Source organism: Galeopterus variegatus, unplaced genomic scaffold (genome assembly GCF_000696425.1).
Source record: "Galeopterus variegatus unplaced genomic scaffold, G_variegatus-3.0.2 Scaffold1, whole genome shotgun sequence".
Classification (NCBI taxonomy): Eukaryota; Metazoa; Chordata; class Mammalia; order Dermoptera; family Cynocephalidae; genus Galeopterus; species Galeopterus variegatus.
The window spans coordinates 1,436,430-1,454,378 of record NW_007726112.1 but is presented as its reverse complement, the minus strand read 5'-3'; the positions used below and the strand labels follow the sequence as shown (position 1 = coordinate 1,454,378).

At 35.4% G+C, this 17,949-nt stretch overlaps 1 protein-coding gene across 2 annotated transcripts in view; it reads right to left on the bottom strand.

The window, feature by feature from the left end:
• The window catches only part of KCNH7 (potassium voltage-gated channel, subfamily H (eag-related), member 7), a 504,650-nt gene that overhangs the window by 172,095 nt on the left and 314,606 nt on the right, over positions 1-17,949 (bottom strand). For both annotated transcript variants that reach the window (XM_008579962.1, XM_008580673.1), the window contains exon 3: positions 13,291-13,446. In XM_008579962.1, the coding sequence (XP_008578184.1) occupies positions 13,291-13,446 (156 nt within the window). The remainder of the gene's footprint in view (positions 1-13,290; positions 13,447-17,949) is intronic.

The following is a 17,949-nucleotide window of genomic DNA, read 5'->3' as shown; positions in this document are numbered from 1 at the left end:
GGAAAACATGTTCACAAATGCTGATGAAATCTGAGAGACACTGCTTCCAACCTGGTCAGCTCATCATGGGAGCAAAGAAGCAGAAAACATGGATTTGTATAAGGAGATAAGGCAGAAGACAGGGCAAGGCGGTGGGCTGCTTCTAGCCACTCAAGGTTAAAGTCATTCAGTGAGGAAGGATTGGAAATTAAAGCAAATACACAGTATTAGTAATTATTAATACCAGTATTATTAATAAGTACCTAATTAGGTGTCTATGTGCTTAAAATAACTGCTTCATAAATCAGTCCATGATTTACTCATACTTCATTTTGTTTCTCCTTGTTAGATTTCTTCCTTTTCAAATGCTAAGTTAAAGAGTCCATTCAAGTCCTGGGCAAGTGATAACATCTTGACCTAGGTTGATCTTGGATGATTATGTAGTGATTACATTCACAGGGACTCTTGATGGAGTGTTTTAAAAACAAATGCTGTATGAATCAGGACTGTTACTGATTTGGGTGTTGCTAGGTAACAAAATCTTCCAAATGATACTCACAGGGGGACTCTCTGGTGTGGATATGTCAATTTGGGCACTCATTACCAACCATTGTTAGTGAAGGGCAAATGCATATTTTTTTTCATCTACTAATAATTTTATTGGAAATATGTACTTTGTCTAAATCCTAGGGGGGATATATGACATGAAATTGGTTGCAACTATGACTGAAATTTTCTCAGATCTCTGTGTGCAACCATGTCATGATTTTTTTCCTACATCAAAGTTAATCTTTTAAAAAAAGAAACTTCCCAACACATGACAATAGTAAACATTAGCTACATTGTAAAACCTTTAATTAAATTCATCTAAATAGTAGATTGTTTCTATAGTAATTCTCGCTGAGTGGGAAACTATATTACTACTGAAGCTCTTCATCATTGAATTAAGGAATGACTTTCGGCTCCAGTGGAGAGTAGTAAAAACACAGTGAAAGCCCTTTTATAAATGAGCTGTACAAAAAATTTCTTTGTTCCTTAGCTTGAGGTCTGAAAATTGAGATACAAATTTGAGGGAGTAATGTAGCTATTGACACAAATACATATTTTATGTGTCAATTATCCAGAGTATTGAGCCCAAGCCATATGAATACATTTTCAGTGTCTTAAATTAGCTAGATAATTGCCTAAATTATGAACTGTATTTTGCATGGATAGATTTAACTTCAGTTGAAGCTTTTAGAATAATTCAAACTTTTATTTTAGTACGCACAAAAATAAAATTCTCTTTGATTTTAAGAGTATAATTTTAATCTTTTCAAAGATAATTGAATCTCCATATAGTACCTTAATAGGATTAAATGAAAAAGTTCACTTCTAAAAATTAGAAATTTGAGTTTATTATGTTTTTTACATTTATTTTCATTTAAAATTTATTTTTATAATTTTATCTAAACATTAAGTAGCTTAGACCATGGTTTTCAATCTTTTATGGGCATCAGAATGACCTGAAGTGTTTGTTAAAACACAGATGGTTTTGGTGAATGGGCTGGATGGTAGCTAGAGATGGGAAGAAGAATCGTAGACTGAAATACTAAATCTTCCAGAAATACTAAAATCTTCCAACGGAGCTATCCAGTGGGCAGTTGGATGCATGAGATTCTAAGTAATGAGAAAAGCCTAAAGAAAGGTGCAGGCTACTGACACTGACTTGTGAGAGGGTCTTTACCCTGTAGGAGACAGGTGAGTTTGCCCAAGCAGGATGCATAGAGAAGATGACTGTGAAGAGAGGAATACTAAAAGCAGCTCTTGGGGAATAAGCAAACAGCATTTAAGAGTACAGTAAGAGCAAAAGCAAATGGTACTAACATAGTTGTTACAGAGATCAAAAGATGCAAGGGGTTGTGGTGACATGGCATGTGAAAGGAGGGAGAAAAGGGAATAAACAAGGTAAACTCAACATAGAGAGCAGTGTAGAGAGCACAGCATAGAGAGCTCAATTATAATGGGCTGAGGAGTAAAGGAAACAGTAGAAACAAAAGTGAGTAGGTGTGCTAGGTCCAAATGCTTGTAGGAAGAGACAAGTAACTTGAAGGAAGGAAGCCAAGTATACATGAAAGGTAAGACAAGGGGAGGAATGCCGCCAACTGTGAAGTGCATATCCCTCGTAAAGGGGATAGATGGCCAGCTTTTTGCAAACATGTGGGACATATAGCTAGATACTCACATTTTTTAAGAAAATAAGCCAGACATTCTAGTTTTTATGTGTACTCTTCCATTTTTTAAGTGTTTGGCAACAAATTCAACTCATTAAAACTTTAAAAACCATGATGTGATATAAACAAAATGTGTCTGTTGAAGTGTAGGCTACTTATTCTCAGCAGCAGGAGTATGAGCAGCAGAGGAAGGAGCCAGCAGAAAACCTTGGCGAGAGAGAGGCCATTGGTGAAGGCAGATTGTGAAGGCATGGAAGACGGCACAGGTCCCAGGTGGAGATTTGAACTCAGTGAGGATTTGTCACAAGGGGTGAAGAGGTATTTATTGAGGGAGGGCTTATTGAAAAATTCCTGCCAACGCCTCCCACCCTCGTTCTGAGGCATAGGAAGTGTGGTTATCTGTGAAAGAACAAATGAATGGATTTGAGATCAGTGTCATGAGAAGCCTGGTGACACTGTACAATACTTGCTAAGGAGAAAAGGTGAAGGATCTGGGGGGGGGGTATATATATATATATATATATATATATATATATATATATATACATAAAATATCTCATATATAGTTTTAACATGCAATAACTTACTAAAACTTATTAACTTGGTAAAATTTCTGAGAAGAAAGAAAACTTAATGTGGGCTTATTTCCTGTTAGCAAATATCTAAATTTTAGTAAAATGCAATTTTGATAATGATTGTAACAGTAAATTAAGTAGACCTAAATTTAAACAAAAAAACATTTTAAATTGATAAGAGGAGTGAAAAAGTTATTAGTTAAAATCTATTTGAAAATATAAGTCAACTTTTATTGTGGCTGAATTGATTCTTTGGCTCCAAAACAAGATAAAAACACGATGCATTCATTTTCTATTTGGATGTTTATTGCTGAATTAAGATTTTTGGTTAATTTAGGTTCCCCCAACCCTTTTAAAAAATGTTTGACAAATTAAAATGTGTGTGTGCATGTGTGAACCAAAGTGTGATACTAGATTTATGCTACGGAATAGAAGAAATGTGAAATTCAAATATACTTTTTAATAATTTTAAATGAAACTTAAAAATATTTTATTTAAAATAGTAAAGGTGAAAACTTCTTATGCTTGAAAGCAATTAATTTAGACATTAATAGTGTAAACAAGGATATAATTTGGTCCTCTTTCATGTTGTACTAATATTCCATAGCAACAGATATTAGGACAGAAAACTAATTGCTATTAGTTCCTTTAGATGTGACCCCTGTAATTGATTTTTCAAAGAGTAAAATTTTCTCTTCCATTCTGCTGCAATTCTGTTTTTTAAACTGAGGATTTCTACAGAAGCCATCAACTAGAAAAAAAGTTTAATTATATCTTTTATTTGTTATTTATATTTATTATATAGTAATTAATTGGCTTAATTATGCAGCATTTTTCAATTTGATAGTTAGACCTATCAAAAATAACATTTTGTTCTGTACTTGCTTTATTCCAGAGGACGTAAGTCATCTCTTTGTGGCTAGTCCTATATCTTCGACAGAGAATAATATCACTGTGAATAAATTAGAACTTCGCAGAGAAAGCTGCTCACTTTTCTTGTGTAGAGTTTCTGACCCTAAAACTAGATATTTGTACTAAGAAATGATCTGCCATTTCATTTGATACAAATAAATAAATAAATAAATAAATAAAACAAATAAAACATGTCTCTGGGTTTCCAGAATACACTCAGCCCAATTTATCATAGTCCTCTTTAATGATCCATCTTTTCTACTGTATATTTAGCTCCTTTTCTTTTCCTTAATCTTTTCAATTTAATACTTCACTTTTTTAAAGTCTGTGTTTCTTGTTGTCACTTCACATTTTTTTCCCTTCATTTTGTCCACATTTCAGGAGAGGTAGTTAAATATATGAAACCTACATCTCAAGCAAACAGTAACCCTTTCTTCATTATACTCACTTAAATCCTACCACTCTGGGGCGCGTGCACACACACACACACTCTTACATAATTACACACACTATATTTAGACAAAAGATTAAGCATTGTTTAAAGGAAAATGCCAGTTTAAATTTGCTTTTATGTGTTCCATCGTATTCTTTGTAACCACACTTCCATTTCAAATTATTACGTGATACAATAGCTTGCAGGTGGACTGTAGGTTTTGAAGTAATCATATTACTATTTTGAAGGTTAAGATGTGTCTGCAAAAACAGGTTTATTAGAATTTAATTTTTTTCTCTTTCTTTCTTTCTAGTAGCTACCTCTGGAATAACAATGTAGACAATGGCACTAGTTTATGTTGATAGTAAAATTGTACTTTAAGAAAAAAAATCAGTAGAGATTTGCCAAAAATGAGAAATAATATGAAGTAGAAATTGGATAGTTTCAAAAGCTACCAAGCATAATTTGTCTATCTTTTATTTCGCTGCTTGACTTAACAATCGATTCTTCATAAACTGACACCAAGTAAAGGGAAATTAAGACCATATAATGACAGAAGGGTGCAATCAAAAGCAATATACTACTCATGAATAATAAGCCTTTGTCATGCTCTGGGAAAGTTTTATTTGCATATTTGCACTCCATCCAATGATTCTCAGTATGAGTGACAGCTGCAGCATCGGGAAACCACTCATGTTCACAAAATTAGGAGCAGAATCTATACTAAATTTGTTATGACTTGCACATGAGATGCTATTTTAATCACAATTTAAGTTTGCATAGACTGTGTACTATATCTTGGGAGCTACTGTATAGATTATCTTCTATTCAGGAAACCAAAGTTTTAATTCTCCATGTGCATTTCATTTTTTAATGAACACATTATTTTATTTTATTTTTTCTAAAATCCCCTTCTCTGCCATGTTGTTTATGCACCCCTTTCTTTTTAACTTCCATCTAATTTGGTGGACCATGCAAGACAACTATTCCATGGGAAAAAAATGAAGAATTTGAGAAAACAATGAAGAAATTAAACTAGGCATCCCTCCACCCAATTATCTTATTGATATTCATGTCAGAAATAGAGGCTGACATTAGCTAAAGTATACTCCCAGGAATCATTTAATAATGACTGAATTTGTTCGAAATCAAAACAAAATCAAAACAGTCATCAACTTAAAGGAACAAGACTTTAGGATGAAAATAGTTTTTTTTACAGTAGTTCAATTTTGTTCCTAAGTAGGTCACCTGGGAGATTGATGAATTGGTGATTTTGATGGAGTTTTCCCCAAATGTGATATTGTTCAGGGTAAAACATTCAGAAGGATAGAATCATATTACATTAATGTATTTGCTCTAATATTGCTTTAATAGAATATTGTATGGTCATTTAGACATACCTAAGGAAGTAATTGATATGAAAAATTGTCAGCTTGTATATGTTTGATGTAGTATTAAACACCCGAGGCTTTAGTATTACAACAGAAGCTTTTGGGACAAAGTTTTTATTTATTATTTATTTTGTTATCTAAATTTATATGCAGTATAACAATATTTTACTCAAATATTATTTTGTGATAAGGCTTCCAGCTTCCCACAGACAATGACAGATACCTAAATTCCAGTTTCCTCATGGATCCTCCTAAAAGCCATAGAGATCAATAAGGGGAAGGTGCAAATAAAAGTACCTATAAACCATACCTACAGAATAACTAGAGAAAGAGACATTACAAACTTCAATGTACATATAGGTGGGGAAATAAACACCTAAGACCAGCAGAACAGGCTCAGGACAGTCCAACGCAAAAGAGAGTCAAGCAGAAACCAGATATAAAAACAGGAGTACAGAGGTCTCTTTGGAGTGAAAGAACATATATCAAATAGAATTTACCCTCAAAAGAAGAGGGCCCCACACTGAGTAAGAAATAATTTAAAGTAGGTCTGTGACATGAATGGTCGAAGCATTAGCTACTGAGGAGAAAATAGTAGGGGACTTAAAAAGTGTGCAAGACCCCAGATACCAAAATCGCTTACAAAGGAGAGTCAAGCAGGTTGGCAACAGACTCCCTGTCAACCATCTCAACTACAGTTGATGCAATAAAGGAATGAAACAATGTCTACAATGTCTACCAGATTCATAAGGCCATAAAGTGTGGCCCAAATATGTTGTATCTACCTAGGCTGACCTTCAAGTGTCAAGGCTATAGAAAAGTAGTGTTGGAACAAGAAAGAACTCTGAAAATATTTTACTCAGGAATCTTTCCTGAAGATAATCTTTTTCAAAAAGTTATGTTTGGAAAAATCTTGACAAAATGGCTGATATAAGCATTGAATACATTTTCACTAGAATTTTAAGACAAAAACAAAAGTGAAAAGTATATACACATTGTATATCTGAAAACTAGAAATACCATAAGTAAGCTCATTGAGTGCCTTGTTAATAGACAAAAGTCAAATGATACAATTTATTTATTTATTTATTTATTTTTTTGTCTTTTTCATGACCGGTAAGGGAATCGCAACCTTTGGCTTGGTGTCACCCGCACCGCGCTCAGCCAGTGAGCTCACTGGCCATCCCTATATAGGATCCGAACCCGCGGCGGGAGCGTCGCTGCGCTCCCAGCGCCGCATTCTCCTGAGTGCACCATGGGGCTGGCCCCAAATGATACAATTTAAACTGATAAACTGAACAGCAGAACACTAAGTATACTTAGGAGCACAAAGATGGGCACTAAGAGTAATAATCATTGACTAAAATTTCATGGTGGGAAGGGAGGAAAAGAATCACAAGCTAATTTTATTCTTGCTCAAAGTAAGAAATCAAAAGAAATTAAGGAAAAGAAGGAGGGATTTAAAACATTATATAAATTTTTAAAATAAAGGTAAGCATTAGAGAACAATAAAAATATTCCCAAATATCATAACAAAGCAAAAACAGAATAAAACAACAATAAAAATCACACAGTAAAAAAGAGCAATGAAAACACAATGAAATATTTTAAGAGAATATATTTCACATAGATGTTAGTACTAAGAAAAAATATCAATTATATTAACAAATTTAAATAGATACTATAGTTATCACCAATTAAAAAAGAAGTATTATTTTCTTATTAGAAATGGAGAAAAACCTAACTTCACACTGTATAAAAAAGACACAACTAAAACAAAGACTAAAAGGTGGTTTAAAAATATAGCAAGAAAAACAAAAAGACTCAAGTGTTATGATTTAAGATACAGTGGAATTTAGATGGAAAATTATTAGTTAAAAAGGAAGATACCTTATAGTGTTAAGAGCTAACTTAGAGTAATGATATAAAATTATTTATATGAACGTCTATGAAATGTGAACAACTATGAAATAAATAACATAGCAGCAATATTTGTAAAACAGAAATTACAAGAGATATAAAGAGAGAAATGCCCTAATAATAGTAGACTTTAGTGCACTTTAAAATATTCAAAACATATCTGTAGGACAGAAAATAGGTAAGAACATAGAAGACAACATAAAATAAGGTAGAGTTTTAAAAAGTAAATACCTACCTTTGTACCCTGATATTTTCTTTTCTTTTTTTTAATTAATATTATTTTTTTACATTCTGTGATGCTGTTGCAGAGCAATTGGGAGGGAGGGGGAGAGGGGAAAGGGGAAGGAAATGGGATGGAAGAAGGAGGAAGGAGGAGGGGAAGGATTGAGGCCTGTGGCACCCCCCTCATTTCCATAGGGGAGACCAAGGGGCTTCCAGCACTGACTTGGTCAATTCTGGGCTGGGTGCAGTTGTCACGGGTTGTGGCAAAAGCCCTCGTCCCCCCACTGCCTCAGCTTGGAATAGCCCAGGGCACTTCCTGCAGTGGCTCGGTGGTCATCACTGGGCTGGCTGTGGGTGTCCAGGGAGCATGGCCAAGGCCCTTGGCCCCCCACCATCCTGGACCAGGAGATCCTGGGGTGCTTCCTGTGGCAGCTTAGTGGTTGGCACTGGGCTGGTTGTGTGTGTCAGGGGGGTGTGGCGGAGGGCCTTGGCCCCCACCCTCAGCACTGATTGTGGGTGTTAGGGGGCATAGCTGAGGGCCCCAGACCTCCCCTCTTTCTGGCTTGGTAGCCCATGGGACTTCCCGGCATTCTAGGTGTTATAGGTGTTCTTTGGCAAAATAAGACGTTTAGGAGTAAATATCAAACTTTGTTTCTAGTTGTGGGCACTTTGTCTTTTCCTTCAGTTCTGTGATGGATTATTTGCTGTTCCTACCACTTAAACTCTACACTGAAACTAATTTCTTGTCCTTTACTTACTTCTAAGATAGCAGAACTTCCTGTGGGGACCAGTACTTGAGCTGTGTGGTTGAGCTAAATTGCTGCTTTGCTGCTGATTCTCTAGGGAAGGCTTTTTTGTGCAGCTCAGGTTTTTTTTTTTTTTTTTTTTGTCTTTTGTCTTTTTCCGTGTCCGGCAACGGATCGCAACCCTCAGTGTTGCCCCCGTACTGGACCGGGGACCGGCAACGGGATTGCAACCCTCGGCGTTGATCCCGCGCCTCGCTCAGCCAGTGAGCGGGAACCGGTCTGTATGCAGGATCCGAACCCTCGGGCGGGAGCGCCGCCGTGCTTCCCAAGTGGCGCACTATCCAGTGCGCCACTGGGCCGGCCCCTCAGCTCAGGTTTTAATGGTTGACTTTATAGGTACTTCTGGGTCTAGAAAAAACTGGTGCACCTGGGTTGTGTAGAAACTCTGGTCTGGGCCTGAGTCTTCATCAAACTGCAGCCCATGCAATTCTATATTCCTGACCAGTCTCCTCTGAGTCATCCTATGATATTTGGGGGGCAGATCAGTTGTCCTTGCTGTGTCCCAGTGTTCCCCTGGTGGGCCTGTCTCCCACACTGCCCATGCTCCAAACACTTCCTATGGGATGAACCATGCTCAGATCCCTTACAATGACTCACTGGCCTCCTAATGGCTCTTTTTTTCAGTTGTTGTGGCTCCTTGGCCCTGTTTAGGTCCATGGGAACCCTGTTAGAGGTCTTGCTGGCCTGGAGCCCACCAAGGCCCTTTTCTCCCCTGCCACCTTAAAGTAACTCAATCTGAAGGGCACAGCTGTGGCTTTTGTCAGCTCCTGCTCCATGTGCTCAGCAGCTCCAGCCTGGAAGTGTCCAGGATTCAAAACTGCTGGAGCAGTATTCTTTCTCTCATCATGGCTTCTCCCACCTCCATGCACTCTGTAGGTCTCTCCTCTTCCCCTAAGCTCTAGCAACCCCAGAAATCCCAGCTGGCTGTCATTGTTTTTTTATAGTTGTAAATTGGTTGATTTGTGGGAGAGATTGATGCTGGGGAATGTCTATTCCACCATCTTGACCAGAAGTCTATACCCTGATATTTCCTACCATTACCCTCTTTTCACATTCACATAAAACTCATGAAATTAATCAAATAATAAACCACAAGGCAAATATTAGAAAATTACAAAAGGAGAAATAACACAAACAGTACTTTATGGCTGTAAGATAATAAAACCAGAAGTTATCAACAAAATAATAAATCTTTTAAAAATACCTTTTCTATAGGAAAATTAATAACTATGTTAAATGACTTGAGTTAAAATATAAGAAAATAAAAGTTGCATATTCTCTAGAAAAAAGATAAAAATATTACATACTTGAATTCACAGGGTATAGCTTACTCAGTGCTTACAGAAAAATATATAGCCTTAATATCATATAGTAAAGTTGAATGAATGAAAATATATCAATATGATAGAAAAGAGGCAACAAATTAAATTGATAAAAACAGAATAAAGATAAAAGCAAGCTTTTGTGAGTTTGAAAACTAATCAAATTAGTAAACCAATAAGTGCATGCCTTAGAAAGAAAACCACTAATTAATACAAAATTTTAGATGGAGAAAATAAAAATAAAGAAATAAGAAATTTCAAAAAGGAACTAGCCATAGAAACAGAAGAAATATTAAAAATGTCATAAAAGACTACTTTTCACAATTCTATTAAAGTTTTAAATATGTACATGAGATACATAATTTCTAGGGAAATAAACTTTAACAAAACTGACACAAGCTAAGATTGGTAATTTGAGTAGATCAATCTCTAGAGAAGAAAAAGAAATTTGTCGAAGAGCTATTCCACAAGTAAGTACCAGGCTTTGATGCTTTCACTGGGGAAATCATACCTGACTTTTAAAGTCTAGATAATCCCCAAACTATTTAAGAAGTTCTATAGCATAAAAAATAGAGAAAAAACTCCAAATTATTTTTTGAAGGAATTATAACATGTATACCAATACCTGAGAAAATTGCATGTATACATCCAAAAATTACAAATCAATTTCCCTAATGAATATTGATGCAAAATCCTAAATTAATAATAGATAAGAAAATCCAATGACGTGTTACAAAATGAAATACATCATGTCCAAATATAGCTTCTTCCAGGGATGCAAGAATGGTTTCACATTAGTAAGTCCATTTATAAAATTTACCTTAAAAATAAAGAAAAGAATAGCCTACGCTCATTTCCACAGATGCTAAAAAGGCATTTCACAAATGTCAGTAGTTATTCTTTTTTTTTTTTCTTTTTTGTCTTTTGTCTTCTTCCATGTCCGGCAACGGGATCGCAACCCTCGGTGTTGCTCCCGCGCCTCGCTCAGCCAGTGAGCGGGAACCGGTCTGTATGTGGGATCCGAACCCTCGGGCGGGAGCGCCGCCGCACTTCCCAAGCGGCGCACCATCCAGTGCGCCACCGGGCTGGCCCCAGTAGTTATTCTTAATAAACATAACTCAAGGGAAACGTACTTAAAATTAAAATGCGCATGAAACTCAACCTACAAGCTATCATTTGAATTAATGGGTAACACTAGTGGCATTTATACAAAAACCAGTGAAAAGACATGATGTTCATCATTAATTTCTTTTTAATTATACATTTGAGGTAATAGCCCGAACATTTAGACAAGAGAAAACTATTAAATGTACAAGAGTTAAAATAAAAATATGAAACATCTCTATATTGTGTGACAGAATACATGAAAACCTCACAAGAGTCAATGTATAAGCCACTGCAAACTAAGTCAATGCATGAGCCACTGCAAAATAAGACAATTCACTAAGTAGGATATAAAATTAACATATTTTGAAAAAATCAGTTGCCTTTATGTATACAAAAAGTAATGAGAAGATATAAGGACAGAGACGATTTCTTTATAAAAGCAGCAACAAAAAGTTAAATGCCAAGTATCAAAGTAAACGAAAGAGGAAAATTTTAAAACATGCCTGAAAGACACAAAAACTGAACTTAAAAAATACATACTCTAGGATAGAATGACCGAACATCATAATGACATTAATTCTCCTCAAGTGTATTTATAAAATTAATACAATTCCAATAAAAACACCAAAAGTTGTTTCTAAAGTTCTTATGGAAAATTAATCAAGAAGGAAATAACTACCCCCCCTGAAAATTAATATCAGTCAATAAAGGAGCACGTTATATCAGATATTAATCGTATGTGTAAAACAGTGTGATTCTAAAGTATAAATAGATCAAAAGAACAGAATAGAAAGTACATAAATAGACTCAAGCACATAGGAAGTGTAGTATATGACAAAGGTGGCATCTTGAATTGCTGGTAAAAAGATAGACTTTTAAATAAATGATGTAAGAACTGGAGAGCCATTGATAAAAAGATAAAAGTATACCTTGCCCCATACACCAAATAAACTTGAAATGGATCGGACATTCTAAAAAATGAAATCATAAAAGTTCCAGGAAAAGAAAATGAATTTACAATCTTGCAGTGGTGAAAGCTTTTCTAATTGTGACTCAAACATTCAGAAGGAAAAGGTTGATAAATTTAGCCATATTACCAAATAAAACCTTTTTTAAAAGACAAACGAGCTATTATTTTCTGGGGAAGCTATTTGAAAGTTATTTTAAAAATTGACCAGAAAAAGAAAAAAGAACAATAGAAAATGTGTATAAGAAATAGTTGAGAGAAAAATATATGAACCACATTCATAATCAAAGAAAAATAAACTAAAACATCTTGAGGTCCTACTTCTCACCAATCATAACGACAAAAAATCAAGAATACTAATGGACTCACTCTGTTAGCATGGCTTTGAGGAAAAGCACTGTATTAGTCCGTTTTGTCTTGCTATAACTGAATACCTGTAACTGATTGATTTATAAACAAATAAAATTTATTGCTTACAGTTTCTGAGGCTGGGAAGTCCAAAGTCCCTCTGGTGGTGATGACAGTGACCCAGGGGTCTCACATTGCAAGATGGTGGAAGCAGCCCGAGCAAGAGAGACAGACTCTCCCCTTCCTTTAAAGCCCCCCGACCACACCCCTGACCACCCTGTTTAATCCATTCACTACTGCATGGACCTACAATCTAATCACCTCTTCAAGGCCCCACCTTTCAATTACCATAATAGGATTTCCCACCCTCTTAACAGTCACAGTGGGGGCTAAGTTTCTAATACATAAAACTTGGGGGATACAATTTAAGCTTCAACGAGTGTTGGGGGAACATAATTCAATCCACTACAAGCACTAATAAATACATTGTTGGTGGTGGTGTAAAATGGTTCAAATAATATAGAAAGAAATCTGGCAGTTTCTGAAAAGATTATATATGCACTTACTTTTTTTTTCTTTCCACCGACCGGTAAGGGGATCAGAACACCCTCGGCACGGTGTGGTCTGCACCACGCTCAGCCAGTGAGTGCACCGGCCATCCCTATATAGGATCCGAACCCGCGGTGTCAGCGCTACCAGCGCCGCACTCTCCCGAGTGAGCCACGGGGCCGGCTCATGCATTTACTTTTTTGACCCAGCAATCCTACTTATAAGACCCTCAAGATAAGTTTGTGCAGGAATATACATGTATACGTATGAAAATCCATACACACAATTCATTCTGGTATTATTTGTAATAGCCAAAGTTTAAATTCTGTAAGGCACCAAAGGATAAAATCAACTATGTCTTTCTTATATAAAATTATTTTACTTCAAATGTAAATATATTTTGAAAACTGGATTGAAATGAAGGATGTACTAAAATTTCTACAGTAACACCCTACATTGGCCAGCCACCAAAAATTAAAATAAAATAAATCAAAACACTACAGTAACAGAATATCAGAGCATTGCTTACACATTGCCTTTACTTACGGTTTACAGCTTTGACTGGTAATATGGGGTTTACCCTTTCCGGGGAGGCAGCATTTTCCTCATCTGTCACATATTCAAAATTAATGATGAACATCATAGCCACACCCTCTTGGTTTTTCACTGGAATTATGTGAGTGTTACAAATGAAAGTGGACCCTAAAGAGATGAAAAATGAATGTTAGGTTTGGTCTTTTAGTTTTATGTTTAATTGCATACATATTTAAAATATGCATTAGTTTAGCCAGAAAGACTTTACAGGCAGACTCAGTTAAGACATTGTGGACAAACAGAAAGTCAAATCCCATTTGCTTTTACATCTATCTCTATTATAATTAATATAGAAAAAAAGACTTATTCTTTAATTTTCCAGAAAAAAAACCTCTTAGCCTCTCCTTATATATTTTGAGTAAATCTAAATGTATATGAAATAGAGATGTATAAACAGTGAAGATAACTCATTTTGTATCATCTTGATTTTAGCATTAAGAAAATCATATCCTTTTTCTCCTTTAACTTATTGGACATAAAATAGTAAATTATTGACTCTGTCTTACATATGCTCCAATAATTCTTTGCTTTTTTGTGTAAAATTCAAAATGCCCAAATTACAATGCTTTTGTTTGTTTTTAAATCTGTTAGAAAATAAGAACAAAATTTTGTCTATATTATTGTGTTGATTTGATACCTTTAACCATGAACATGATATTCTTCTAAATGCAAAATTACAGAGCTAATAAGATACATTTTATTACCATCATCTAAAAATGAAATGAGCAAAGGGATGACTCATTTACAATCAACTACCACCATCCATCTTACACCAGAAACCCCAAGATCCAAGATTTAGAAAATACAGTTGATAAGTTGACTTTTAAATCAACTGGCTTCTGACTGACTCCTTAAAGTGGACGTCTAGCATTCCCTCGAAGGAGTTTCCTCACATCTTTATCTTCTGAATATTTTCTTTAGTCAAGGTGATGGAAATCTCACAGGCTAGGGACTTGTTTGGGATCAAAATTATTGTATTTTTAAAATGCAAAAATTTCAGGAAGTGTCCTCAATCATTCTGGCAATGGTATGTATTTTGACTGCTTTCTTTTGAACAACTAGTTGAGAACTTGTTGAATCTTGAGGACAGTGATGGTTCAGTGCAGAGACAGGAGCAGGTTGTAAATAAAGTTAGCTTGGCATGAAACTTCAGAGGGAGATAGGAGAAAGCACCTGGACACCTGGAGGCTGAGAACAAGGGCACTGGCAAATAGCTGAAGGATGTAGTTGGAAGCCCCAACATCTGCAAGGCCAGCATATGCTAGTATTTAGAAATTGTGTCCTATGTAAGCTCTGACTCTTAAAAACAAAATAAATCTGAGAAAACTGTTTTCTTTCTTCTGATCCCTGCATCTTGGCTCCTGCTGCCAAAGCGGAGAACAACAGCTAATACTGATAGTGCTGTAGATTGAGAACGTTGCAGGAAAGGGCTTTTGAGGGTGGGCCTAGAGATCTATTTGTTATTTGTGAAATTGTTTCTATGGGTGAATGGTTCTAATTTCCAAAGAACTGACTTACAAATACACTTTTAAGAACATAAACTCTTTATAAGTTGGAGATGTCTATGTGCTAATTATAATTCAGATTTTCAAATGTGGATAGCCTCTCAAATTTAAAATGTAGAGGACCTTATTTATAAATGTGATCATGGTTTTATAGATGCTGGAAAATATGTTTTAAGAATGGCACGCTGCACTTTCAGTCTTCAGCTATATCTTCAATTCATTTAATAAAATAGTTAGCTAAAGCACTTGTCATAGTTTCCATGGTAACAAACGGGATGACTTCAGTAAACAGAAAATAAGCAATTTAAGACTGTTTCATTAGAACTAAAAATAGAAGTGCTTCAGGACAGTCATCACAATGCACACTGGTAGAGAGTCTGAAGAGTTGCTAGAAATAGCCGTTATGTACAGTACTTTCCTAATGAACCAAAATACATATTGATTTTACCACTTAAAATGACATTTCCTGGATCATTTAAAATATGATTGCAAATTCATAGGTTTGTTATTTGGCAGTTTTGAACCTTTCAAATACTTGGTGTATACTGCTGAATGTAAAACAAAACATAAAACACAGATTTTTAAGAAATCAATAAATAAAAAGATGTGAGGATAGAGATCCGATAGATTTGTAATAAAGCTGAGTAATTTTGCTTTTGGCAATAAGAGGGAAAAACATGTCTTTCAATACATATGCTTGTAAATTTACTGTTTAGTACTAAAAATCTTAAAATTATAGTGCTTTAGAAAAAAGTTCAGCTAGATGCATTGGCTCCATAGCATATTAAATATGTGTAATTATTCTGAGATTTATTGCCCACTATCACTGTTTCCTGCATGATTCTATTAAGCAATATATCTCCTCTAAAGTCAACTGAAGACTCACATCTACATACTTTTCTCTTTTAGTTTTGAGATGTAATATCTCCCAGAGTCTTGCATAGTCTCCTGGTAAGCAGACAATGAAAGGAGACACATGGAATTTTGAAGAGGAGGAGAATAGAATATACATTATGGAGCAAACATATTTTCCTTGTGTAATTCTACAAACTTCAGGTTCTGATATTACTTTTGTAAAGTAAAATTACCATAAGAAGTCATCACTGTGTGTTCCTAAATATTGTTCTTGAATGTAACATTGGGAGCAAGAGCAATGGACACATAATCCAGCAAACACTAATCTAGCAATGAAGAAAAACAGATGTGTTCAATAATGTGTAAATAAGAGAACTAAATGAATCTAGAAAAAAAGTTCAGACCTTGTTAAAACGAATCTTGAATCCAAATGAAATTAATAGTGTTTAAGAAGCAGCTTATTTACAATAACATTACCTATTATTTATACAATTATACACACACCTATACTAATATTAGTTAGACTCAAGTTCCTTTTCATGTTTTGTCTCCTGAGTGAAAACATTCCCAAAGTGGAAAAGGATGTTTAGGAGAACAGTGTTCATTTTTATACAATGTCTAGAATGTGTGATTTTGAACTGTAGTCTCAGAGCAAACAAACTCAGGGTAATCTGAATAGGTATGAAAACTATCCCTTTATTAATGAACCAGTGACATCTACCTAGCTGAACTTTAAATTAAAAGGCCAGGACTCCTCCTTTTGAACTTCTTTAAAGGTGTTTTATTTTACTGTTAGTGGTTTGTGTTCACAGGACATACTGTGTCCTCATGGAACAACATAGAAGCCAATGTGACTAGAGAAGTATGTTGGTTGTGGGAGAGGGTAGGGTGGTGAGAGTAGGTAAGGTCAGAGGAGAAGCAGGGAGCCACAGCATATAGAGGGCCAAGGTATGGACCTGGAACTTTTCTCTGAGATAGACAGGACGGCATTGGAGAGTTTTATGCAGAGGTTGGCATGATTTGTCTTAAAACTATCCCTCTCATTGAATGTGAAGGATAGCTTGTAGGGGAGGCCAGGATAGAAGCAGTTACGAAAATGTTGCAATAGTACTGGCAAGAAATGATAGTGATTTGAACAAGGGTGGTATTGCTGAAGGTGGTGAAAGGGGTCTGCTTGAAATGTATTTAAGGTGGAGCTTATAGGATACTTGCACTCCCATGTCCATTGCAACTCTATTTACAATAGCCAAAATATGGAACCAACCTATATGTTTATCAACGGATGACTGGATAAGAAAAATGTGGTATATATACATGATGGAATACTACTCAGCCATAAAAAAGAATATAATTCTGCCATTTGCAGCAATATGGATGAGCTTGGAGAAAATTGTGAAATAAGTGAAGTAAGCCAGGCACAGAAAGAGAAATATCATGTGTCCTTACTCATAAGTGGGAGCTAAGAAAGAAAGAAAGAAAAAGAAAGAAAGAACACAATAATACATTGGACTTTCAGAGGTGAGAACAGACCAATGGTTACTGGAGGAGGGAAATGGGGAGGGGGAGGAGAGTTAGGGAGATATTGAGTAAGGGACACAAAGAATAATTATGATATGTAATGATGAACATGCTAATAATACTGTTTCAATCACTACATGCTGTACACAAATACTGATAGTCAACTTTGTACCCTGTAAATATGTATAATCAATTATGTTTCAATTAAAAATAAATTAAAAAATAAAAATATGGTAAAATAATGAAAAAAAAGAATTTGATAATATATTGGATGAGATGTGAGAAAATGAGAAGGGTCACAGAGGACTCCAAATTTGATGGTAGAAGTGGAGAATCAGATGTGCCATTTATTAAAACAAGGAAGAGTTTGGGAGAAGGTGGCTTTGGGCATTGTGTAAATTCATAGGTTTTGAGCATGTTAACTTTGATTATTGCTTGTTAGATACCTAAGTGGAGATGTCAATAAGGCAGTTGGATACATGAGACTACAGTTCAGTTCAGGGATTGGTGCAAGTCAGAGATGAGAATTTGCTTGTCATTAGGGATTGGATTATATTTAAAGACTGGATAAGGTTACCTAGGGAGTAAATATAGATGGAGAAGTTAAGGCCTGAGTCCAGAAGCACTGCAGCATCAAAAGGAAGATGACCAAGATCTTGGAGAATGTGAAGGAGCAGACAGTGAGGTGGGAGGAAACCAAGAGTGTGGTATACTGTGGACTAAGAGAAGGAAG